Source organism: Podarcis gaigeae (genome assembly GCF_964106915.1).
Source record: "Podarcis gaigeae genome assembly, chromosome: 10".
NCBI classification, from domain to species: domain Eukaryota; kingdom Metazoa; phylum Chordata; class Lepidosauria; order Squamata; family Lacertidae; genus Podarcis; species Podarcis gaigeae.
In genome coordinates this window covers 72,602,303-72,626,804 of record NC_139686.1, presented here as the reverse complement: position 1 = coordinate 72,626,804, position 24,502 = coordinate 72,602,303, and the positions used below count along the sequence as shown (strand labels likewise).

General features: G+C 44.3%; 1 protein-coding gene and 1 long non-coding RNA gene across 2 annotated transcripts; one reads left to right on the top strand and one right to left on the bottom strand.

Annotated features, from left to right (window-relative positions):
• Positions 1–83: 83 nt before the first annotated feature.
• Positions 84–3,890, top strand: LOC310826619. Its single transcript, XR_014555896.1, has 2 exons — positions 84–3,435; positions 3,466–3,890. It is a non-coding gene; the product is annotated as an uncharacterized lncRNA (long non-coding RNA).
• LOC310826555 (NADH-cytochrome b5 reductase 3-like) lies at positions 3,636–24,161 on the bottom strand. Its single transcript, XM_083701645.1, has 9 exons — positions 23,995–24,161; positions 15,380–15,511; positions 14,666–14,738; positions 11,857–11,963; positions 11,420–11,549; positions 9,776–9,859; positions 9,571–9,656; positions 7,294–7,393; positions 3,636–5,687 (listed from the first exon to the last, which is right to left on the bottom strand). The coding sequence occupies exons 1-9, from the start codon at positions 24,013–24,015 to the stop codon at positions 5,515–5,517; spliced, it is 906 nt and encodes a 301-aa protein (XP_083557771.1). The 5' UTR covers positions 24,016–24,161; the 3' UTR covers positions 3,636–5,514.
• Between the last annotated feature and the right edge of the window lie 341 nt (positions 24,162–24,502).

Below are 24,502 nucleotides of genomic sequence, written 5' to 3'. Positions count from 1 at the left end.
AGCAAAGGTCATGGAATTGTTTGTCTTAAACAGTATAAATTGGTAGACGTCAGTGTAAAGGTAAAGGTAAAGGGACCCCTGACTGTTAGGTCCAGTCGTGACCGACTCTGGGGTTGCGGCGCTCATCTCGCTTTATTGGCCGAGGGAGCCGGCATACAGCTTCCGAGTCATGTGGCCAGCATGACTAAGCCGCTTCTGGCGAAACCAGAGCAGCGCATGGAAATGCCGTTTACCTTCCCGCTGGAGCAGTACCTATTTATCTACTTGCACTTTGAGGTGCTTTCGAACTGCTAGGTTGGCAGGAGCAGGGACCGAGCAACGGAAGCTCACCCCGTCTCGGGGATTCGAACCGCCAACCTTCTGATCAGCAAGCCCTAGGCTCAGTGGTTTAACCCACAGCACCACCCGCGTCCCAAACGTCAGTGTAGTAGTCTTTAACTCAGATGTTTCTTGCCACCCTAGTTTTGAAATCTTCCAAAAGGAAGTCCAACTGATTTCTCAGGGTTTACACCCAAGTAACTGTGTAAAATTGCAAACAATAAAGCTTTAAATAACTTCTGGTGATCTTAAGCGTTCTGATTTGAATAAAGCATTGTGTGTTTGACAGGCCAGCCCAATGAAATGGAACTACCCTCACAACAGAAAAGTGGATGGCTGCTTTGAAACAGTCATATTCTTCCACCCTCCCTAGTTTGGACTTCTAAGCACTAGGGTATGGTAAATTTTCCACTGCCAATGTTAGCAACAAAGGAATGGAAAATGGAAAGAAAGTAATGGCACTTCAGAAATGAAAATGACCCAGCCCATTCAACTGCTTTCTGTTAGCTGAGGTGGAGCAGGGGACACCCAGTTTTGTGCTGGCACTCAGAAAGCTATGAGTAATTTGCATGGCAGGGTTTTGTGTATAGTGAATTTTTTGCTGTAAAACAATGGGGAAATACCACTTCTATGTTAGCCTGGAAAAATATACTACTTTGAGGGCATCTTGAGTGAAAGCTCCACCCTTGACAAGAAGATGGGCCAAAAAGTATCACAGGAAACAACCCAAGAGAATAAGGCTGCTGTCCTGGTTCTATGAGATGTTTTTAGACAAGAAGGGGTCTATGTGTCTCAAAAGCTAAAAGAGTATCTTGGCTTTGAAGATCCACAAAGCAAATCCCACCTAGCCACAGATACCCTAAATGAAAATTTTCTGGTAAACTTGTGTGTGCACTCTACTAACATCTTTCAGTGATAATTAACAGAGCCTGCTTGTTAAGATGGAACAGAGTAGCCATGGTGTATGTCTTAAGTGAAGGGAGGGGCCTTGGTGTGGAGCTGATGTTGTTAGAAACTGTTGTTTAGTCGTGTCCGACTCTTCGTGACCCCATGGATCAGAGCACGCCAGGCACTCCTGTCTTCCACTGCCTCCCACAGTTTGGTCAAACTCATGCTGGTAGCTTCGAGAACACTGTTCAACCATTTCGTCCTCTGTTGTCCCCTTCTCCTTGTGCCCTCCATCTTTGCCAGCATCAGGGTCTTTTCCAGGGAGTCTTCTCTTCTCATGAGGTGGCCCAAGTATTGGAGCCTCAGCTTCAGGATCTGTCCTTCCAGTGAGCACTCAGGGCTGATTTCCTTCAGAATGGAGAGGTTTGATCATCTTGTGGGATCCCTAATTCCCCTTTTGCTCTGCGATGCCTCTTCCCCAGTTCAGCTCCAAATGTAAAGGAGAGGTATCCATTTAATGATGTTATCCCTGGTCCAGGTTTCCTGTATCAGTAAGATGTGATACTGTGATAGAAAATCAGTGGAACAGGTGTTCCTAGTAAATGCAGCCCATCGGGCTACAGTCCAGGTTAGGGGGTAACTTTATGGTGGCCTGCTGGCCGTCAACCCCTTTTGCTCACGAGGTGGTTGGGGGGGGGGGGCTGTTAATTCCACCAAGGCCACAGGACAGTTCTTGGATATTCTTTGCATATGGCAAACCTCTGATAGCCTCTTTTTAAATACTCCAAGTGTCTGATTTACCATCGGCATGCGGGACTAATGAAATGGTTTAATCCCCTCATTCATTTTCTTCATGGTTGACACTCGTGAAGCAAGAGGGTTTAAAAAAGCACACCTCAAAACTACTTTTGTTTATGTTCCTTTTTTTATATAACAAACCTTGTGTGATGAGTGTTTTATAACTGCTCTGTGGCTTCTTATATGCTTTTTTATTTGTATACAAGGAACTGGGACTGAGAAAATGATGATCTGCTCCCTGCAAATTTTGATTTTGATTTCATCATCCTATTGCACGTAACTGCAACAGGCAAGACAGTTTCAATCCTGTTGTCAGGTTTCCTCGCTGGTTAAGCCAAATCATGGTGCAAGTCAACAGCTGCACACAGTAATAGGCCAAATTAATATATAAATGGCAGCTGTTAAGCTGCACTGCTTACCTAGAAATATCAGATGACCAGGAAGAGAGCCATTTTTAGCTAGCCTGGTGCACACTGGCAAAACATTTCCTCTGCTCTAAAGGCTATAAAAAGGGGGAGGTGGGAGTAGGAAATGGATCCTGCTTGACTCAGCTGATCCTGCCATTATCCCTGCAGGCAGATGGAGGAGTGAATGTAGGAGCTGTTAATATTGTTGTGAATGGAATTTGTGTCCCCTTGTTGGGAACTTCTTAGTCATGTACACGTGGTCTAAAGGATATTTGTAGCTATTTGCAAGATGGGGCAAGGACCACAGGCAAGAGGCTGCCAGACCAGACATTTTCCAATTTATAAATACACCCAGTCCCCATTGCATGGAAGAGCATGTTTTTTAAGGTAGGATTTTTGGTACCTCAACTCCCATTCATCATATATCTATCAAAGGGAGGGTGTATGATTCAGAACCCCCTGGAACAGAAATAATGTGTGCAGATGGACTAACTGCTTATAGTTGGACAGACTGGAGAGACTTCAGTAACTTGTTCCCAACCCCCCCCCCCCCAATGATCTAGCTAGTAGTAATACAGAGGTAATCACATTGGCGTACTTTGTAGTAGTTAAGGATTATTAAGAAAATGTGCTTGAAAGAGCTTTATATAATTGAAATAGGATAATTGCCTTCTGAGTAGCTCCATTTGGTCTACAATGCCTGCTGTTAATTATACTGCACAAAGGTCTGTTCATCTGACTTACTGTTTATTAGGTCAACCAAGGTCTGTGCAAGCTGAATTCTCTAGAGCTTTTCATTAGGATGGTTCACGTGCAACCTTGGTGTCTCCTGCTGTTGCTGAATTAATCTCCCATCATTGCAGTATTAATATGTTTGACTTCTTGACTTAGCTTGGTTGGTAGAGCATGGGACTCTTAATCTCAGGGTCGTGAACTCGATGCCTTGCCAGGGATTGGACTAGATGACCCCCATGGTCCCTTCCAACTCTTCTATTATTTTATCTTTCTGGCTCTGCTGGATACAGTGCCATTTCAACTGTTTCCCCAGAAACAGGAAACCCAGGAGGAAACCCAGCCGGATGGGCGGGGTAGAAATAATAAATTATTATTATTGTTTTGCGTTCTCTTTTGTGAGCCATGTCAGAGAATATTTATTTCACCTTTGGTTTGTTTTTTTTAAACATTTAGTCCAACATTAAGGTAAGATGACATCCATGAAATAAGTAAACGATAAGCAAAAAAAGTTTTATTTCTACCACGTCGCAGTTGGAAAATTTAATAGCTGAACAGGTAGGATGTGTCCTACAGAACAGTTTGTGTGAGGCGAGCCAGAGTTGTTCAACACCTCAAATAATACATTTATTAAAAAGTTAAGGTTCCTTTTGCCCACAGTGATATACAAAAATATTAAGCAAAAAGATAGTTACATGGACTTTGCTTATTTTCTGCCGCAAGAGTTGTTTCAATCAAGGAATTTAGCACATACAGAAGTAAAACCATTCTAGTGTTTTGTTCTATCTATCTTCAGTCTCTTCCACTAGCATTTTCCAGGTCCTAAGTTGTGCACACCTGACTAGCATTCCATCAGGCTGCAACCCCTCCCACTCCCTTCTCAAAAGATTTCAGCAAATATATGTAGTGGCTTACTTTTGTTCCTCAAAACACTCCCAATAAGGGCAAGTGTGGTACTGCCACGCAGGAGTCCTGGAATTGATCAGCTGAACCCACAGGATGCTTCAGGGCAAGATATAGAAGAGCCTCAGAATCAGCATACAGGACAGGAGAGAAGCATGCTCAGACTCAGGAGCCTGCTCTCTCTAGGTGGAAGGAGAAACCGCAAACACTCATTACACAGGCACAGGGAGGGGTGCTAAGCTGCAGTTCTAGTTTTAATGTGCCAAAAGAGTTTTCCCTTCATTTCAATGTGGCTTTTTATCCCAATGTCCCAGTGGGATAGTACCCCATGCAGATAAGAAAAAGGACGTCTGGAAGAGACTAGAACTTACTCATTCGGGAATGCGAGACCTCATCACACACACATGTTCATACACAGTGCAATTAATTTTGGGGGAAATCTGGCCACAGAATTTTAATTTATTTAACAACGCTATTTAGCAACTTATAAAAAGATCTATATAAAAAGATTAGTTAAAATGCACACGATACCTCTGCAGTTAATAGGTATTACGCACATCTCTCAGGAATCTGTAGAAGTCTTCATCTGGCAGTTGTAAAGCTTACAGTTTAAGAAGATGTATACGACACACACTTAGCGCTTTAAGTAATTGTCCGATGTCCCACAGCATTCCAAAGGTGACCGACATCCCAAAAACAAATACCATTTAAAAAAAAACCAGTGGGACTTATTCCCATGGAAATGTGTTTAGCACTGGGCTGTTTTACACACTTCACTACTAAAGAAGGTTGGAAGCATTTTAAGGAACACTTGTGTACAAAGCTTTACTTGGGAATGATTAGCAAGAAAAACTTAAGGAAGACGTTGCTCTGTAGTGAGACAATAAGTCAGATCTGTGTTCTCAATATACAGAGGTTTCTGTATTTTGTATTTTATAATGTATTTTCATTAACTAAGCAACACTCCCCACCCCCAAACTGGCTAAACCACCAATCTTCAAATAAAGGCAATAATGAAATTTCAATTATTGATCAGTGTGTATTTAATACAGCTATGCTTAAACTGCTCATTGTATAGCTTCATGACAAGAAAACTCTTCCTTCACATAAGCGTGCTTGACAGTTGCATATCACGCACGCATGTTGTATCAGTAAGAAACTCTTTGGTGAGGCAAGAGGCCGGCTACATTTTGCCTATCTATTGTGAAAGAGTTAATCCGGTGGCCTTACAACAGATTTGTTAAGCATAGCGAAGCTAAAGATACCATATACAACACAGATATCCATTACAGAATTTTCAGCGTGTCACTAATAAGGAGACACCAAACTTGTATAGAGAGTTTGGCATCTCTCTGAACGCAGCTTCACACCTCTATGCCCCATGCACTTTTACTGCCTTGTTCCCTGCACTTCCATCCATTGTTTCCCCCACTTACACATTCTGATTTTATTGTGCCTCCATTCCCCTTTAGTACGCAAATCTCATCTCTTTGGAATATCCCAATTTATCCAGATTGGGAATGCAAGCATACTGAATCATTGGAGGGGGCCCACACATCAGGATGAGAACGTCTTCTTGGGGCGGGGGCATGTGGTCCCTGATCATGTCTTCGTTCACAAATCCTTGGCTGTAATCCCAACCTAATTAGGAAAGACCACAATCCAAGTTATCTGTTAAAAATGAGACTGCAGTATCTATAGACACCAAAGAAAATAAATGCATATATACATTTTGTATTCATGGATTTTTATTCTGCTGTCAAAAAAAAAAAAAAAAAAGCTTCAAGGTGATTAAAAATCAAATACGCTAAAACAACAAGAATTGGACAGTAAGAACAAATACAATGCCTTGGCCAGGGCACAGCCTGACTCCCTCCTTTGGGAATCTTCTCGGAGCTCTGGCCCAATGGTTGCCATTGGTTTGAATCATAGAATCATAGAGTTGGAAGAGACCACAAGGGCCATCGAGTCCAACCCCCTGCCAAGCAGGAAACACCATCAGAGCACTCCTGACATATGGTTGTCAAGCCTCTGCTTAAAGACCTCCAAAGAAGGAGACTCCACCACACTCCTTGGCAGCAAATTGCACTGTCGAACAGCTCTTACTGTCAGGAAGTTCTTCTTACTGTCAGGAAGTTTGATCTGAATTAATTTTATAATGAATGATTTTAGAGTGTTGTGTTGTACTGTTGTATTGTTTTATTGTTGTTAGCCTCCCTGAGTCCGGCTTCGGCTGGGGAGGGTGGGATATAAATAAAATTTATTATTATTATTATTATTATTATTATTATTATTATTATTATTATTATTAAAATTAAATGCCATTAAAAGCCTAAGAGGGTAAATTTTGTCTAGTCCCTAAAATGATGAATAAGGAATCAGGTGAGCACACCCACGGAGGAAATCCTGTGCCCCAGTAAAGAGGCCCTTTCTGTAGTTGCTACCAGGGGAGGGCATACCAGAGAAGGGCTTCTGATGAAGATTTTAATTCCCAGACAAAGTCAATGCGGAGAAAGTCCACTGCTGGTGCTGAAGAACAGAATGGCTGATTCACACACGACACTGAGTTAAGCCAAGGTTTAACTGAGCTGTTGTCTGAGCAGTTCATGAGTAAGCTCTCTCCTCACTAGTCAATATTTGTTCTTGTCTCAGTAGGAGCAAAGTAGTAAGCCATAGTTTGGGCTCACTGTATTTTGTGAACCAGGTGATAGTAAGCATGTGTGAATGAGTCCAACACTGCAGACAGAAATTTCATTTTACCCAAAAACCATTTCTAATGAGCCTCTTCACATATTCAGGAGTTATTGTCAACTAACTTTAAAAAGGTCGTTAGTCACAAACATTGACTCATCTCTATTACATCATGAATTTCCAATCGTCTTCACGTGGTGCAATGGGTCAGGGCATCTGGCTGTTAACCAGAAGGCTGGTGGTTCACGTCCACCCAGGGACAGCTGTGGGCAGGATTCCTGCATTGCAGAGGCCTGGACTAGATGACCCTCTGGGTCCCTTCCAGCTTACAATTCTGTGATTACAGTTGGAAGACATTTTCCACAGAAGTCCGTTTTTTTCCTGGCATTTGTCACAGCAAACTGGAGTTTTCTTGCATGCACTCAACACCGAGCCACCACCAATCCTGGCTCACTTAACAGGTGTACTTGTACAATACATACATTTGCAAAGATACAAACATATTTTTAGTTGGACAACTAAGATGATAATAACCATAATGGAATAAGGGACTTACTTTCAGGTGCTCTATCCAACGTGTACCACAGTTTAAATCGGTTTGAATGTTGAGCCTGCACTTCCTCAAGTTCTGGGCGTAGCAGGATGTCATTCTCAGTCTGTCCAAGAAAAAAAAAAGGAGCAACAGGGGTTTTTTTTGTAGCTCTGTGCTGTCCACTGTACAAACTTTTTTAAAAGACTAGGTAAAAGCCACTCCCAAACCAGTAAATGAAGAAGGAAGTACAGTAACAGGCGTAAATTAGAAAGCTGTCATCTCACCGCACTTTTCCATGAGGCTATGGTTTGAGGTCTGACTGGACTCTCGGTAGCAAGGAATAACCAAACAGGTCTAGTTGTGATGCATGCCATCGACTTTGATATCATGGTTTGATAATGCCAGAAGTCGGAAGAAATTATATAGTGATGTTCAGCCCTGCCCATAACCCTCCACTTTCTCAAAGCACCATAAGGGACACTTCTTCAGGCTTCATCTGTTAAGGCTCTTGTCACACCAGACACAAGGCAGCTCCACGAAGGCTTTGGTTTCTGCCTGGTGGGCTCCCTTCAGCTTGGTGCACTGTGACTTGGACAGGCCTCCTCTAGCTAGCCAGAAGGAATGCAGGGAAGGCTAATGATGACAAGTCATTCTGAGGGGACAGGAACTCCTTACAGAAAAGAAGCATAAATATCACATGGTTTCTTCCCATCCCAGCGCCACTATCTTTTGCAGCTGGGCAATAGAATATAGATGTGCACATCTGTATACAGTACGTGTATATTTTGTAGAGCTGGAAAAAGTGCAGAAAAAAGAGCAACCCAAATGATCAAGTGACTAGAGCAACTGCCTTATGAAAGGGAGCAATATTACCCATCCAAAGGAATTTGGCACAAAACAAAGGACTATATTTAGGGTTGCAAGGAAAGACTCATCTGCACCTGTTGTTGCTGGGAGAAGACACCTATTTCTGGAGCTGTCTCTATCAAAAGAAAGCTATTCTTGGATGAGATTATCTCAAGGCAGATGTCACAATGGAGGGTAAATAATGCAGAAGGAATCTTGGAGGTACAGAAGCACGTTATTAAAAATCAATGAAGGTTACGTTACAGGATTTAAATCGGTAAATCACCCTGTGGAGAAAACTAAATTAAGATAAATTTATTGGGGGTAGGTTGCAATTTAAGGGCACACTTACTTAGTGTTGCGGCTACTTTTATTTTGGTGTAAAAAAGATTTAAGATGGACTAACAACACGTGTAGCTTGATATATCATCCCAATACAGACATCAAGCACAACTGAGTATGAAAACACCACAGATCACAACTAGATTCAGTCTCTTCACGTCAGCAAGGATACAAAAGATCCCAGGATCTAAGGCAGGGGTAGAAAATAATTTTCAGTCCAAGGGCAACCCTGTCTTGTGGGCAGCCTTCTGTGGGCCGTGGCCACGTTGGGTGGGGTCTGAGTGAAGACTGGGTGGAGCAATGAGTGCAACTTTTACCTCTGCATGGTAGGCTGAGATTTCTGTGAACCTCTCTCCACTCAGGCAAGGCCTCTTTTCACAGTTCAAGAGCACATTCCATCCAGGCAAAAGCATTTGAAGATGTGAAATGGCGCCACTAGCAAATGATGTGGCCTATGGAGAGAATGCAGCCTGGGCACAGTCCCAGGGCCAACAGAGAGGCCTGGAGGAGCATGTTTAGCACCTGGGCTTGAGGTTCTCCACCTGGTCTAGAGCAGGCTTCCCCAACTTTGTGTTCCCAGATGTTGCTGCACTTCAACTACCATCATCACATCTACTGGCCAAGAGTTGTAAGGCCAACAAGGTCTGGAAACTCAATGTTTATCTAGGACCTTTGGACCTCCAGATATTACTGAAGTACCATTCCCATTGTCACTAGTTTTGCTTACAGTTTGGCAATATCCTGAGGGCCAAAGGTTCCCACTCCTGGCTCATGGGATGGTCTGAAGGAACATGACCCAGTTCTACTGCTGAAGCCAAGGAGGAGTCCAGAAACCTCCTTTGATGGAACACTGTGGGAACCCAAGGCAAGCTGCTCTGAGCAGTACAAAAAGGGGGGATATAAGGCTGCAAGTTTATGCACACTTATGTGGGAGTAAAGTCCTATGTAAAATATAGAATATGTTCTTGAGTAAACGTGTAGGATTGCACTGAACATCAATGAATATGTCCCTTTAAAAAAACACCACCACCTTGCTTTTCTGAGCCCTGCCAAAATCCTGCCTTTCCTTCAGATTAACATCCACAAAAAATAAAAATAGAGACGTCTATTTACCTGGTTAGCAAAGAGTAAATGGCAAGTGGTGGGATCCTCTTCATCCTTCATGATAGCCCGAATGAGCTGCAACATGGGGGTAATTCCTTTAGAGAAAGGGGGGGGAGGGAACACCAGCCACAGCAGAGTCAAACAAAGAAAGCCACCTCTTAGAGAACACAAACAAACTCAATACACAAAAGACAGCAAACAATCTATTTTGTACCTGTTCCACCTGCTATCATCCCCACATATTTGACATGTTTAAGAACCGGTTCAGATTTCTTTTCAGGACGAATAGCAAATACGCCTGTGGAAACATCAAACAGTGGTTTTATGGCTAGAAGCAGAAGTTGATAAGAGCCACAATTTCCCCACCCTTAACTAGGAGACTGGAGGAATAAAACCTTGTCCTAGAGATGTGCAACCTGTGGCCCTCCAATGCTGCTAACACAGAAACTCCCATCAGCACCAGTGAGCACACTCAATGGCCAGGGATGATGGGAGCGGGAGTCTAACAACATCTAGAGACCCCGTTGCCTCAGCAGAACAGGGAGAGACCCTCTGCTGCCCTCTGTGAGAAAATAAACATAAGCTAGGGAAAATGCTATCTTGAGAGCTGCCAACCAATTCATTACCTAAGCCCCATCCAGTGCTCCTCTGCAAGAAAAGGCAGGGTGACAGGAAGAGTGAAGGCGGCTGCTAGAATTCCCATTAGAATCCACAATTCTTGTGGTGGGTTACTTACTACTGAAATCCCTGCACCTTTCTACTAGAGAGACTGCATGAAGGCACAGTGCTACCTGGGTTTCGCATTGAGAGAACGTGCTGTAGCAGGAGCTGGGCCCATGCACTCTCTCCCCCTCCATGTGCAAGAATATGAAAGACGGCTCCTTGCGAGCCTCCTTCCGGCCATTCCTGCAGCCAAGCTGGTGCCAAACATATTGCTGCTTTCCTTTGGACCACATCAGCAAGGCCAAGAAGGAGGTCTTGTTGTCTGGGCAGCCCAGGACCCCCCGACACACTGCCCAGGCTTGCACCCTGGGAGGTCACTTCAGGGCTGCTAATGTTTTACTTTGCCTGCGGAGGCGCACTCCATTGTCTCCCAAGACAGGCAGATGCCAACAACATCACGGCTTGTAATAATACCAGGAAACTGGTTGCATAGCGTCTGCTACGGCTGGCAAGTTCTTTCCTTGCAAGCAAGCAAGGGGAGGAGACACATTTGAGCTCAAGACACCACAGCACACGAGCACTAAATTGTGCTTCAGTTATCTGAAAGCAACCAGAGTTTCTGTGGTAACTCTGCTTTGATTTAGGAAGTAGATGTTCTTAATCCCTGTTCAGAATGACTAAAGTAATGACTGAAGTATTGCTGTGTGCCATTATATGCACATTGGTCCCATTTAGATTATCAAAAGGGCTCCAGTGTGTACTCCTGCAGGGGAGGTAGAAGTCTGTAACAAACGGCACCTGCAGCACACACCCCACACGACCCTATTCTGCACATCTTCCATCATGTAGGAGACCCTCTCACTTTCTTTCCATCTGACCAAATTATCCAATTTACTCTGCTGCTAGCACAAAGTGTTCGGTTTTTCCTTTTCTTTTAAAAGCTTGTTTATTGTTTTGCCGGCTTTCCTTAAGAAAGCAACTGGTGTCTTATTCCACTTAAGAGAAAGCTATGAATAGGATAGAGCCGGGCCAGCCAGCAAGATACTGCATGACTCTTAGCTTTCATCTGTCTCAGCCAGCTTTGCCAATGGTCAGGGATAATGGGAGTTGGAGTTCCAACAACATCAGAAGTGCAACATGTGGGTAGCCCATGGAATATAAGGAACGAGATGTTTCCTATAAAAACCAGTCTTGCCTTTCCCCTTGTAGACAAGCAGTCCACTGGGTCCACGAAACTCAATCGTGTCATTTATTTTTAGGTTTTCCAGGTACTGAGACATCTTCCCTCCATCAGGGAATTTTGGGTGAACTCCTTTGAAATATATCTATTTAAAAGAGAGAGAATAGAAAAATGATAGCTTTAAAACAAAAAACAATAGTAGTGTATATATCAGATTAGTTTCAGATTTTCTATGTGGGCAATGCAAGGATAAGAAACATGTCTCACTTCACACCCTTTGCAAATCCAGACTAATTATCAACAGAGTTTCACCACCACACTGCAAGCATATGGCTGTATAGGGGCCATCCGTGAGGGTTTCAAATCAGACTGAAAACTTCACAGAGGGTCACGAGATACTTCAAATTTTGTTGCTTTATTGCCCTGAAGCGATCATTCTCAACAGCCATTACCTTCACAACAAGATCCACATAACCTTTGTCATCATCGCTGGTGACTGGTGTGTAGGGCCTGATCACCAGATTCCCATCGATTCTTGCAGAGAGGTAGATGTGCTGCCCTAGAGGTAAATTAGTAAGTTTTAAAAATACATCATATTTTGAAGAGACTGAAGAACATGCTTACATTCCCCTTGATACTGGCATCCCTTTAGCATACTTGGTACCACTCTACGCTCTCCCAGAATGCTATGTTACGTTATGGCCATTCTAGATCAAATCAGCAAATGCATCTGTAGAGCTTCATTTTTCTTAAAAAATGACCCAAAACTAAAGTTTTCCCAACTCACCCTCTCCACATTTTCAATTTAACATTTACAGTATAAAGCCAGCTCAAGAATTTATTGTACTTCTTTCCTACACACAGAATTCAGGAATTCAGGCTGCAATCCTACACTTGCTTACCTGGGAGTTAAGTCCCACTGAACTCAATGGGTCTTACTTCTCGGTAGACATGTATAGGTTTGTGCTACCAGAGTGGCCCACATCTGCACTGAGCCCCAAGGGGGTCTCCTACCCAGGTGTGTACAAGGCACAAGAACTAAACTACCGTATTTTTCGCTCTATAACATGCACCTGACCATAACACGCATGCAGTTTTTAGAGGAGGAAAACAAGAAAAAAATATTCTAAATGAAACAGTGGATGTATGATTTTTGTGGTTCATGCTGTGGCCACAGACATGTGATCTGACAGTGAGTTTGGGGTAGCCCAATACAAAAATCCTGAGGATCCATGTGGATCCGTGCTTTGTAACCACGTTTTAAGTGGGGAGGGAAGGAAAAACACTCAAGGGACAAGGAGCACATGTGGGGGGTGTGGAGAAGGATGCTGCGAATAATGCAGGAGAGGCTCCTCTCCGGCTTTGCTCCTTTAAAACAAGCAGGCTCTGCTTCTCTCCCTCCTCCCCGGCAAGAAAACCACGATAGTATCCACTCTGAGACAAATCAAGAAAAATTGCGACCAACACTCTCCCCCAAGAAGCGCAGTGAGGTCAAAACACACACACACACAGAGAGAGAACTGGCCCTAAAGTCGCAGGGCGCTGGGAGAGCGCAGGGAGAGTGAATGGAGGCAAGAGAAGGAGAAGGAGCCCTCACACACACACAGTGTCAATCCTAAAGTCGCAGGGGCGCAGGGAGAGTGAACGGAAGCAAGAGAAGGAGAAGGAGCCCTCACACACACACACAGACACACAGTGTCAATCCTAAAGTCGCAGGGGCGCAGGGAGAGTGAACGGGAAGCAAGAGAAGGAGAACGATGCCTCACACACACACAGACACACAGTGTCAATCCTAAAGTCGCAGGGCCGCGCAGGGGCGCTGGGAGAGTGAACGGGAAGCAAGAGAAGGAGCCCTCACACACACACAGAGTGTCAATTCTAAAGTCGCAGGGGCGCAGGGAGAGTGAAGGGGAAGCAGGAGGAGGAGAACGATAGCTCAAGCACACACACACACAGACACACACACACAGCCCCTACAGTGGCCAATCCAAAATCGGACAGCAAAAAACTGCAGGCAGGGACAGAGAGCAGGTGTTGTTTTAAAGCAGCCAACTCCCGCTCTGCTTCTCTCCCTCCTCCCCGGCTCCGCTAGCTGACAGGAGCCGCTTACACCCGCTTTGCTGTTTCAAAGCGAGCCACAGACTGCTCACGACTGCAGCAAATTCCCCCGCCATCTGTAGGCATTCGCTCCATAACACGCACAGACATTTTCCCTTACTTTCTAGGAGAAAAAAACTGCGTGTTATGGAGCGAAATTTACGGTATGTACCTTGAGACTATTCTCTGGCTCTTCCAACACTTTCCCAAGGTCCTCAGGAGTATCAACTAAACAGAATGTGACCTGTGGACCAACAGTTGACTCTTCTTGTTTTATGGTATTCAGAATGGGTAATTTTCCCCATGGTCATACTACACATCAATAACACAAAGTACTATCTATATGGCCATACCTATTCTCATGGTTGATCTGTGGGCAATATTAACAAGTTATACTAACATGTGGCTTTGTTGTGATACTTTTGCTTTCTGCAAGCCCAGATGTTAGAACTTGCTCCCAGGTGGTAAGAGAGGTGGATGAACAGTACAACTGTTCTCCTGGACAAATCATCCCAACACCAGAGAAGGAAAAGAAATTGTGTTGCAACCAGAGACAGAGGGGCTATAGTAAACCAACTCATCAAGTCCTTAAACCAGCTGTGTGAAGACAATGGATGCCACAGTACCATTCTGCCTTTGCCACCACTTGTGTCCCAAGAGCAAGGTGGGGGCATTTTTCCGATTAGCTAAATGTATAAAGACTCAATTTCTCCAGGAGAAAAAAATTGATCCATGAAGAATCAGGAATGTTGAAAGCTACTCTTTTTGCACTTGTTGGCATTGCCTTCTGACTTTTTCTCCTTTCATATTGAAACTAAAGCCATGAGCTCCCAGGAGATGTTCCATGCATGTACTGACCAGATCCAGATCTAGCTCAGTGGTGCAGCAGTATTTCTGGGTGCTGTGACAATTTTAAAAGATCATAAATACTTTCCCCCTGAGCTTTACTCCTGCCAGTGGAGAACCGTAGCCACAGGCTTAGTACAGGAGAGGGTGGGTGGGCTGCTCATAAGGCTCTTTCCTTTCAAAGCCCCACAGTTCAACCAAATGTCTTGGGTTCCCATTCTATTCCTCCACCACACACAACCCCCCCCCCCCGACAAACAGACAGATAGATGCAGCTGCACTGCAAAAAGTGTTCATTTTCTTCAAATAAAAACATACCAACAGGAAGGCCTAGAATGTGTTCTGGGGATGGCAAGGCAAAACGGAATTTTCTTGTGTCATGACTAATCTCCTGAAAAAGGAACAGCAGGCAAGTCAGTGCTTTGAAGGGAAGCGCAAATGCTTGAGTATTATACATTCTTCTACCACATAAATTTATAATCAAGCTAAGAGGTAAAGGTAAAGGATCCCTGGATGGTCAAGTCCAGTCAAACTTGTCAGTGGGGTGTGGCGCTCATCTCACTTCAGGCCAAGGGATCTGGGTTGTCAATAGAAGCTTTCTGGGTCATGTGGCCAGCAGGACTAAACCGCTTCTGGCGCAACGGGACACCGTGATGGAAGCCAGAGCGCATGGAAACACCATTTACCTTCTCACTACAGCAGTACCTATTTATCTAATTGCACTGATGTGCTCTTGAACTGCTGGGTTGGCAGGAGCTGGGACAGAGCAAAAGGAGCTCACCCCGTCACGCAGATTCAAACTGCTGACCTTCTGATCAGCAAGCCCAAGATGCTCAGTGGTTTAGATGACAGCACCAAGCCATGTTTCAGAACTGCCTGTTCGCTTAGAAAATAAACATGCATGCTTATAAGGAGAGTGGGAGACACACACTTTGGTTTTCCATGGATTGTTTGGGAATCCTGGTACATTTTGTTCTCTATCTTAACTTGGCAGGGGGAGAAGAGGGAAAATTGAGCTATGGTGACTATTACCTCTTTGTCAATCAGTCGCAGGGCATATTTCACATCAGGATTCTCCAGGGTAATGGGAGGCAGAGGCTTAGAGAAAATTCTCATGATCAAGCTGATCACGAAGTATACTGGAGAGAGCGCAACTCTTCCCAACTGCAACACAGAAAGGGAAAGGACAGTATCACTACCATGACTCTAAATATGAACAGCCCACGCCAGTAAACATTCATGAGCAAAATAAAAAATAAAATAGCAAGTAACATCACATTAGTAGCATAGTATCACAAAGCAATACATAAGATATTAAATATATTATAATTTTCCTTTTAAAACAACAGTTCAAGTAATCTTTATTTTCCTGAGGGATGAAGTAAAATATAGTATCTCTGTACTGTAAAGGTAAGTGGCTTTTAGAGTCCTGTGCTTCACATCCATTCCTCCACAAACCCTTGCAATAACCCCATGAGTTGTGCCAATATTTGGAACATGAAAAATGGAGCGATATATAAAGCCACGTAGTGAACTTGTGGCCAAGGGGATTTCCCAGCTCACACTCAAACATTCTGGTAAATATTATGATGCTAACAACACACACAAATGTAATTTGTTCTGCAAGTTTCCTACTTCTAACAGGTGCCTGGGTTTAGCTGGCCAAGAGCACATAGGAGATTTATGGCATTTTAAGATATTTGCTTTATTTACGAATACCTATCTCCCTACATACCTACCTATATACATTGAGAGGGAGAGGGAATGAAAATGAAAATGCTAGCACAAATGGAAGCAAACAGGCGATCCACCACCGCACACCAAATCCCAAGGTACATTCTGCTAATTCATAGCTGTTTGATTATTCCCAACTACCAGCCCTTGTTTTTCACATACATCCACACCTGATCCCTCCCTGTGGCGCAATGTGTGTGCATGCTGCATATCTTCCTAACTGATACTTCACACACATAGATTTCCTAACTATTAGCCAACATTTATGGGCTATGAACCAGCAGTTTGCCTTAAAAAACAAATGGTGGATGTAATTATGCAGCCATGATGTAAATATGTCAAACACAGGTCTTGTTTGTGTTAACTAGGACTTTTGCTTTTCTGAGCCAGAATCAGAGCCAAGGGTCTAGAAATTATCAAAACTTCTTAAGCACAAACAAACATTATGGACTTGCATAATACAAAAGGATGCAATTAAAAATAACTTGGATGAATTTAATAAACAATAATAATAATAATAGAATACAGCTCATACAGGATGAGAAGTGAAGCTGCATGTGACTCGATCACAGTATCTAACTTACAGCAATGCACACAAGGAGGGCATCTGTGGGTATATGCTAAGTTGTATGAATATCAAGTGTAAGATACCTGTGCATCATGTAACAAGCTGTTCATTATTATCCATAATTCAGTAACCAGTTTTATAAGAAGGCCACTCTGAGGGAAAAATGCACAGTGGTCAAGACTGTATCTCCATCTGCTCAGGTGGACTGACCATGCCCTGCCGCAATTGCTCATGGCTGGCCCAAGACATTTCAGCACCTGAGATGAACCACAGAATGATTCCCACCTCCCCACCAGGGAAGAAGCGTGAGTGAAGATCTACATCAGGCACAAAGGGGAATAAAGATACACATCAGGATCTGCTGCCCCTATGGATTCTGCCACTTGAGATGGCTGCCTCACCTTGCCTCATGGCTGGGCTGACCCTGCCATTGAGGGCTAGCAGGCGTTGCTCAGGGTGAGATCTGGACTTGGAGCCTAGAGCGGCTGGACTGCTCCAACTGCTGTCCACTCTTCATTCCAAGGGAAGCTCTTTATCAGATTTGGCTGAGTGACTCTTGAATATTATACATGATGGCAACTTATCTAACTGCATGGTTGACTTTAGTGGTTTATAATTCCTTATAAGATACTGCCGAGGGGCAGGAGAGATAATCTGTCATCATGAAAGGAGAGAAAGGAAAGGGACTAGAGAATATCCCCACATACAAGAGACAAACTTCATGGAATGATTTGTTTAAAGGTGCTGCAGATTTAGAAACACACAGTCTATCTTACTGTAATTTAGTATTCCTAAAAAAACAACCCAAAACATTTCTAAACAATGACCCTGAAGTTCAGTATCTTGCAATATTTCATTCTCCCACTTCATCTAATAGAAGATAATTTTCTTCTCTTCTATATCTGCCCTGGTGTGGGACCAATACGGTTTCAAGTGGCCCAATTTATTTTTTATAAGATTATTTTAACTGTGGGTGCAGCGTTGAAGACAGGACCTTGGAATCACCACATTCAAAGCCCTGTTCTCGTCAGCCAGATCCTATCCAGACATGCTTGAAGTTATTCTCCCATGACCCCCTCAATCACCTTCCCCTAAAAGAAGGTATCTGCAACTGGGTGATAGATGTTAAAATCTACTAGGTCCAGAGCCGTTCCCCCTGCCCCACCTTTATGGTGGCAGCAACTACCCCTTATGCAATGAAGCGCTCACCACCCCCTGGACTGCTCAACCCTCCTCTCTTCGCCAGGCTAGATTTCACTAGCTCTGCTGGGCACGGATGTAGAGAGGATGTAGAGAGACACCTAACTTGCAAGTACAGTACTCCAGAGGGTTGGACTGGATGACCCTTGGGGTACCTTCCAACTCTACAATTCTATTATTCTACCCTGTACTCATCAGGGTACATAAGCTGAAATTAATTCCACCAAGTCAGACATGTATTTTATCCAGAGCACCATTTGATGGTGCTGAAGCAATAAAAAAATCAATTTCCTCTAGCCGCAACATCAGATATTCCCAGGGCTAGCACTAATGTTAATTAATCACTAATGAAGGCGGTTCTTAAGGAGAACATAAAAACACTCTTATTCCGAATGCCCCATTGAAAAAGACAAGTTGAGAGCTCTCTCTCAAAATTCTGACTACAGTCTTGTTGACATGGTGCGTTTGCGCATAATACTAGTGAACTACCCTATGTTTGTGACCCACTAGACTAGAGCCTGTCTCTCCCAGAAAACCAGATACAATTTAAATGTTATTACTTTTATTCTAATCCTTTCCTGCAGGGAGTTTAGGCAACAGACATGGCATCCATTTTGGGGCTCCAATCCAGTACCCACTAGGCTATACTGCCAGAAACTATTACCACCCCACCCCCAACATATCATCATGGTCTCAGAGGCTGGGCCAACCACTTCTCAGGCTAGTGGAGTTGGCACTGCTTTTCTATCCTCTTCCAGTCTTACCTTTTCCAGGCTGCCCCACTAGAGCCAACACTACAGCGTCTTCATCTGTCTTTACCATCTAATTTTAAGCCAGGGGAGCCATTTTGTTTTGTCAACTTTGAATGGCCAATGACTTTTTTTACCCTTTCTTGCTGGTTTATCCTCTTGTTCAGAGGCTCTCAAACATAAGACAGGGAAAGCAGCCATTGCCACTGGATTAGCACTGCAGCCTGCGTGACAACCAAGGCATGGTTAACATCTTAAGATCCTACTGGAACGTCTAAGAGTACAACAAACTGTTGCATGAGCTGCATGGCTGCTACAAATGGCAGCAATTCTAAATATGTTTCTCCCCAAGCCCCTTCATTGTGTCTAGCAAGTGAAATGTGTGATATGGTATCACGGCACTTCCAAGTTTCCCTATCTCATTTCATTGGCAGCTGCTTCCAAGTGTGGGAAATATGACACATGTTTTCACGTTACCTTTTACTTTTTTGTGGGGTTGGGAGGGAGAGAGGAAAAAAGACAGGAACCATAAATCTCCTGAAAGGACGAGCCGTGCCCTGAAGGAATTTAAGGCCACTATTATTTATTGAACATGAATTAATAACTACTGTTATTCATGGTTTATAGCAATTATTATTAATTTCATATAGGTTGATTTGCTAGTTTTCTTCATTGTTAATTTTTAATGCTATTATTTGCCACACATAAAACAACATAACTTACAACACATAAACGAGTTGCTTAAAAACCACCCTGGGATTCTTGAGTGGATGCTGGATGACAAATACTTCAAACAAACATAAATAAAACATAATTGTGTGAATTTCAAGCACTGCTACTATATTATCTATTTTATGAATGAAGAGGGCATGTGTGTTTTGCTACATGGAATCGGTTTGTTTAAGATCCTCATGAGATTCAGTTAAAAGAACAAGCAACACATTCCCACCAGCTGAAGTTTCCAGACCAAGAACCAGTGAAGGAAGCCAAAACACACACGCACACACAGTATTTGCATCAGTTTCCTGGAAGACATTCAACATTTCAAACATCAGAATATTATTGTCAAGGAAGAAAAAGCGATATGGCTTCTCTCCCTTCCCTGGGAATTTAGTCTTCTTAAGAAACAAACGCAGAGCAGTTAGCATTCTGTTCTTAAAGCTTTCAACCAGGACCTTGGTCAGCTAAGGATTATTGCCTCCAGCTTTAGGGTGCGGCCAAGCAGCATGCAGCACATTCAGATTTAGCCCTCTGAGGAATTCAGTCAGACTGGCCAGAGGGAATGGTGGGAAGAAGATGCCAACAATGCCTGCTACGAAAACAGCAAGTTCATCCTGTCAAGCCAACTGCAATAGACCATGTCTTGCAAATGTATCAAACTGATGCAACCCTCCCAAGTCACTTCTGCAATGGAACCCTTTCTCCTACAAACATGTGGCTAATATCTAGCATGCATAACTGATATATTCTTTATATTTTTCTTTCCTTCTCTACATCCAACTGATTACAAAAAGGACGCACTTATTTTCAGTGTAATGTAGTCCTCATACAGAGCCATCAATACTCAAGGGGACATCAAAGGTGAACAGGGAGCTCAGGCAGATTTGAGGAGGCAAAGGTTACCGACAGAGATACATAAAGATATGAGAGAAAGTCAAAACAGTCACCAAGAAACAAGAGGAATGTCTCAGGAAAACCCCAAGGTTTGCAGAAGTACAAGCAAAATGCTAACTAAAGATCAAAACTAATGGGGCAAATAATAATAATAATAATAATAATAATAATAATAATAATAATTTATTATTTATACCCCGCCCATCTGGCTGGGTTTCCCCAACACATAGCAATGGAGGCTAAGCATGCTCAGCTGCCCCGGAGCACAGTCCTTTGGAAAACGCTGGGGCGAAGGGGTAAGGAACTGGCTGGCTGGAAGTGGCCAGAGAACAGTGGGACATACCGTAGTCACAAAACCAGGAGGTTTTAAAATGCTGCTGTTCAGCTGCTGGACATGCCAGAGAGTGTAGCCAAGGTAGACAGCAAAGACCACAGTGGGGGTTAAGAAAAGAGACTGGAAGGAGCAGTGATCTCCCCCTCTCTTGCCCTCTTCTCAGCTGCTTTTCTCTTTCACTTTCTTCCACTACTGACAAGTTAATGAACAGAGAAAAGGGAAGTAGAAAAATGGAGTGAAACAGGGCAAAGGGAGACATAAACAACTACAAGAAGGCAGAAACAACCATCTCGCTGCCTTGAATAAGTCACTTCCTGAATCAGGCTGAAATGCTATTTCAAACGTAGATAGGAACGAAAGTGAGAGCTGCTGGTAGAATCAACAGAAAAATCCAAGAGTAGCTGCGACTGAACTTGGAAGGGAGAGGAAGCAGAAAGATACAAGGAGAGGAGGAGGAGAAATCTGGAAGCCAGGAGTAGAAAAAAAGGAAAGGAAAGATGAACAACAGAGGTGATGGGAAGGGAAGGGGACCAAGTGGGGGGGGGGGGTGTAGCTTTCTTGAGGAACCCAGAACCGTAGCCCATCAAGAAGACACACTTCCCTTTCATGAAGGTGCCACTCCTCAAAGAGGAGGACTATCCCCACAGTCCTGAGGTACAACACATATATATTGCAACTTCTTGTTTTGGTGCCCCTCTCATTTTATACAATTGTGTGATCTACTTTAGCTTTTTAAAACAAACTGAATAGGAATTTATCTGTATCAGCTGCAAAGTTCAGCAAGCTTCTCTGAACCACTCAAGAGCCCAGAGAGTTAGACTCTAAGCTCTGGGCTGGTGGCCTTTGGGGTAGCATATGGAGCAAGGCAGGCAAAAAAAATTGCCATCCAGCCCCCTAAGCTACGGGCCCCTTCCTGCTCACCTGCCAAGTTCGCTGGGCCCTTGGGGGGCTGCCTGAAGCCTAAGCCCCCCACATGTGGGATGGAAAACTTCGAACCGCATAAATGGTGCTCCCTCTGAACTCTGCATTACAGGCTTCCTCAGCCTCGGCCCTCCAGATGTTTTGAGACTACAATTCCCATCATCCCTGTCCACTGGTCCTGCTAGCTAGGGATCATGGGAATTGTAGGCCCAAAAACAACTGGAGGGCCGAGGCTGAGGAAACCTGCTATATTATATCCACTGCAAGTAGGCTACACAAGGATTTATAACTCTCATGAAAACGCTGTGGTCTCACAATATATATTGGAAAGTTAAACAATACAGAAGTACCCAATTAAATTTCTCCAGACACCACCCATCTCTTCAACCAAGTTTTAAGCGGTGGTGTTAAGTTCTGTTTTGTAGAACTTCAAAAGACACAGAAAATGTTTACGAGAGATGTAAATAATGATAACTCAGTTTCTAGCATAGAGAGACCCAGGCAGATTCGAAGCAAAGAGAATTACTGTACTTATATATAAGTGCCCATTTGTTCTATGGAGCGTTCAGTCTTAATTTTAATAATTGAGGACAAATATTAACTGGTGATGGCTGAGGAGCTACAGCAGTTTATTTCTCAGAAAATAATTTGCTTGTGGTATGATACTGTACAGGCAAAGCAATGTGGCAACCTTTGGGTGTTGCTGGACCTTACACCTGACCATTGGCCGAGCTGGCTGGAAGTGATGGGTGCCACGTTGATCACCTATCAAGTACCTATACTGAAGATCTGGTAAATGTTTAATTTCAGTTAATTAAAGGAATACATAAGTAATCCTATGCTCCCTGGTAGGGTGGGCTGAGAGTCTCTAGGATGCCATGGGTCTCCCATTCTATAGGCTGTGGCCTCCCCATTATGCCAGCAGAAACCTTCATGACCAGCACTGTGTTGATGCTCCCCAAAACAGGGTGTTCCAGGAACAACCCCATCAAAAATGACCAAAAAATATCTGCCCTGGAGCTGATGCACAAACAACCCCTGAGATCAGTTATTAAACCCCATTACTGTGAACTGTGATGGTAACTTTTCCTTCTCTGAATTGTGAAGGTTAATACTCTGCCTTCTGACCGAATAATCCTCAATATGATTTACAAGTTGCAATAATACAAAACTGTATGGGAGCATGCAGTTCTCTGGGCAATGGATGGAGCCTGGCACTTCTTGATAATCCTCTTGGTGAGCAGGAACCTCAGAGATCTGCAGGTGGATGAAGAGAGTGTGGCCGGGTCCCAAGCCACCATTTGTGCCATTCCTGTACAGTATATTGCTTCTTCAGGAGGTAAGAGATAAGATGCCTCTGATCTTGGTCCAACTTGCTCCATAGCCTGACTCTTGGCAAATCTCTGCATTTCATCAAGGTCTGTCCTAATCCTGCTGCCCAAGGCCTACCAGGGGTTGCACCACCTGCAAAACATGTGCTCCACCACTTTTCTCCAAGGACTGCAGTGCTTTTGTAAGCAAGATAGTTAGCCTTCTGTTATGCTCTCATTCCAAAGGCACCAATTATGCGTAAAAAAAATCCACTGAATGTAAATAAGATAATGGCTAAAGAGCTATTAAAAACCAGCAAGATGTGCAGCCCTACATTACGCATATTTCCTCAAGAGTAAGTGCTACTACATCACTACTGACTCAATGAAGATTTACTTGGGAGTAAAACACAACTTGCCAAGAGTTACTAAACATGTACTGAATCAGGCTATTGATCTTAAACATTTTTTCTTTAGATCAGGCTGCTGGGGTACATAATGTTCTCTTAACTGCCTCTCACCAAAATGTAATAATGCAAAATATACTGTCAGCATTATGATGTGTATATATACACATCAAAGTACATTGGGCACACCCCCTTTTAAAAAAATAATAATTCAAAGCTCTATAAATAACTTTAAAAACCATCCGTTGCTGATGGATGGATAGCAGCAAGAGAGAAGGCAAAAAGCCTTTTCTATTCCAGTATGGTGATCGCCAGGAAAGTCTGGAGTGTTTTTCCTATGAGTTGTCAAAGCACGATGAGTCACAAACCCCGCCCTGCCAGCTTCGAAGCAGCTGATAGAATAGGCCTCTCTCTGCATACCAGTCTGCTCTCGATCTCGATCTCTCCCCCCCCCCAACTATTTTTTTCTCTTTCCTAATGCACTCACGAGGTGCACGCGCGGGGGGTCTCTCCCTCCCTCCCTCCGCCCCCCTTGCAAACGCGCAGCAACCTCCAAGCAGGGCCTTCTGACTATCTGAGAAAGGTGCAGGAAAGGAAGGTGCTGCCCTCCGGCTTGCTCTCCGTGCAAGGCGCCCAGGCGAGCCCCTTGCAAAACGCGCTGAGCCTCCGCAACGGGAACCTGCACAGCCCCGGGCTGCCATTTGCAGAGGGCGCCCCCTGCCTGCCTGGGCCGGTCCCCGGGGAGCAGCGCTTTGCAAGGCGCGGAGGCGCAGGAGGAAGACCCCCGGAGGGAGCCGGCCGGGTACTTACGGTGCTCAGATAGGCCCCCATGGCTTCCTCCGGGGTCCCGCCGCCTCAGCCACCAGATGCAACGCAGCGGGCAAAGAGCGCAGCCAGGAAACCAACCTCTCGCCCGCACGCCCCCGCACGCTCCTCCCCCTTCGCGCGCTCATTTGCCTCGGAGGCCCGTCCATCACAAGGATCTCACAGCCTGACTCGCTGGGAAGAAGCGGCGGGCGGGGTTTGGATACCGACTGCGCCTTGATTTGTGGAGGAGCCAGAGGGAGCTCCTTACCAATGGAAAGAAGAGAGGGAGGGAGGGAGGGAGGGCGTGAGGGCGTGCCCGCTTACCAGGGGCTGCTGGGAATTGGAGTCCGCTACCTGAATTAGTATAGGGACGCAGGTGGCGCTGTGGGTTAAAGCCTCAGCGCCTAGGACTTGCCGATCGAAAGGTCGGCGGTTCGAATCCCTGTGGCGGGGTGTGCTCCCGCTGCTCGTTCCCAGCGCCTGCCAACCTAGCAGTTCGAAAGCACCTCCG

Bases quoted from the DNA above. Each gene is read 5' to 3' on its own strand.
- LOC310826555 (XM_083701645.1), bottom strand. From the start codon at position 24,015: ATGGGGGCCTATCTGAGCACC. The intron at 9,860-11,419 runs GCAAGACTGGTT...ATGTTTCCACAG, and splicing joins GCTTGTCTACAAGGGGAAAG to GCGTATTTGCTATTCGTCCT. The intron at 7,394-9,570 runs GTAAATAGACGT...TTTCTTGGACAG, and splicing joins ATTTACTCTTTGCTAACCAG to ACTGAGAATGACATCCTGCT.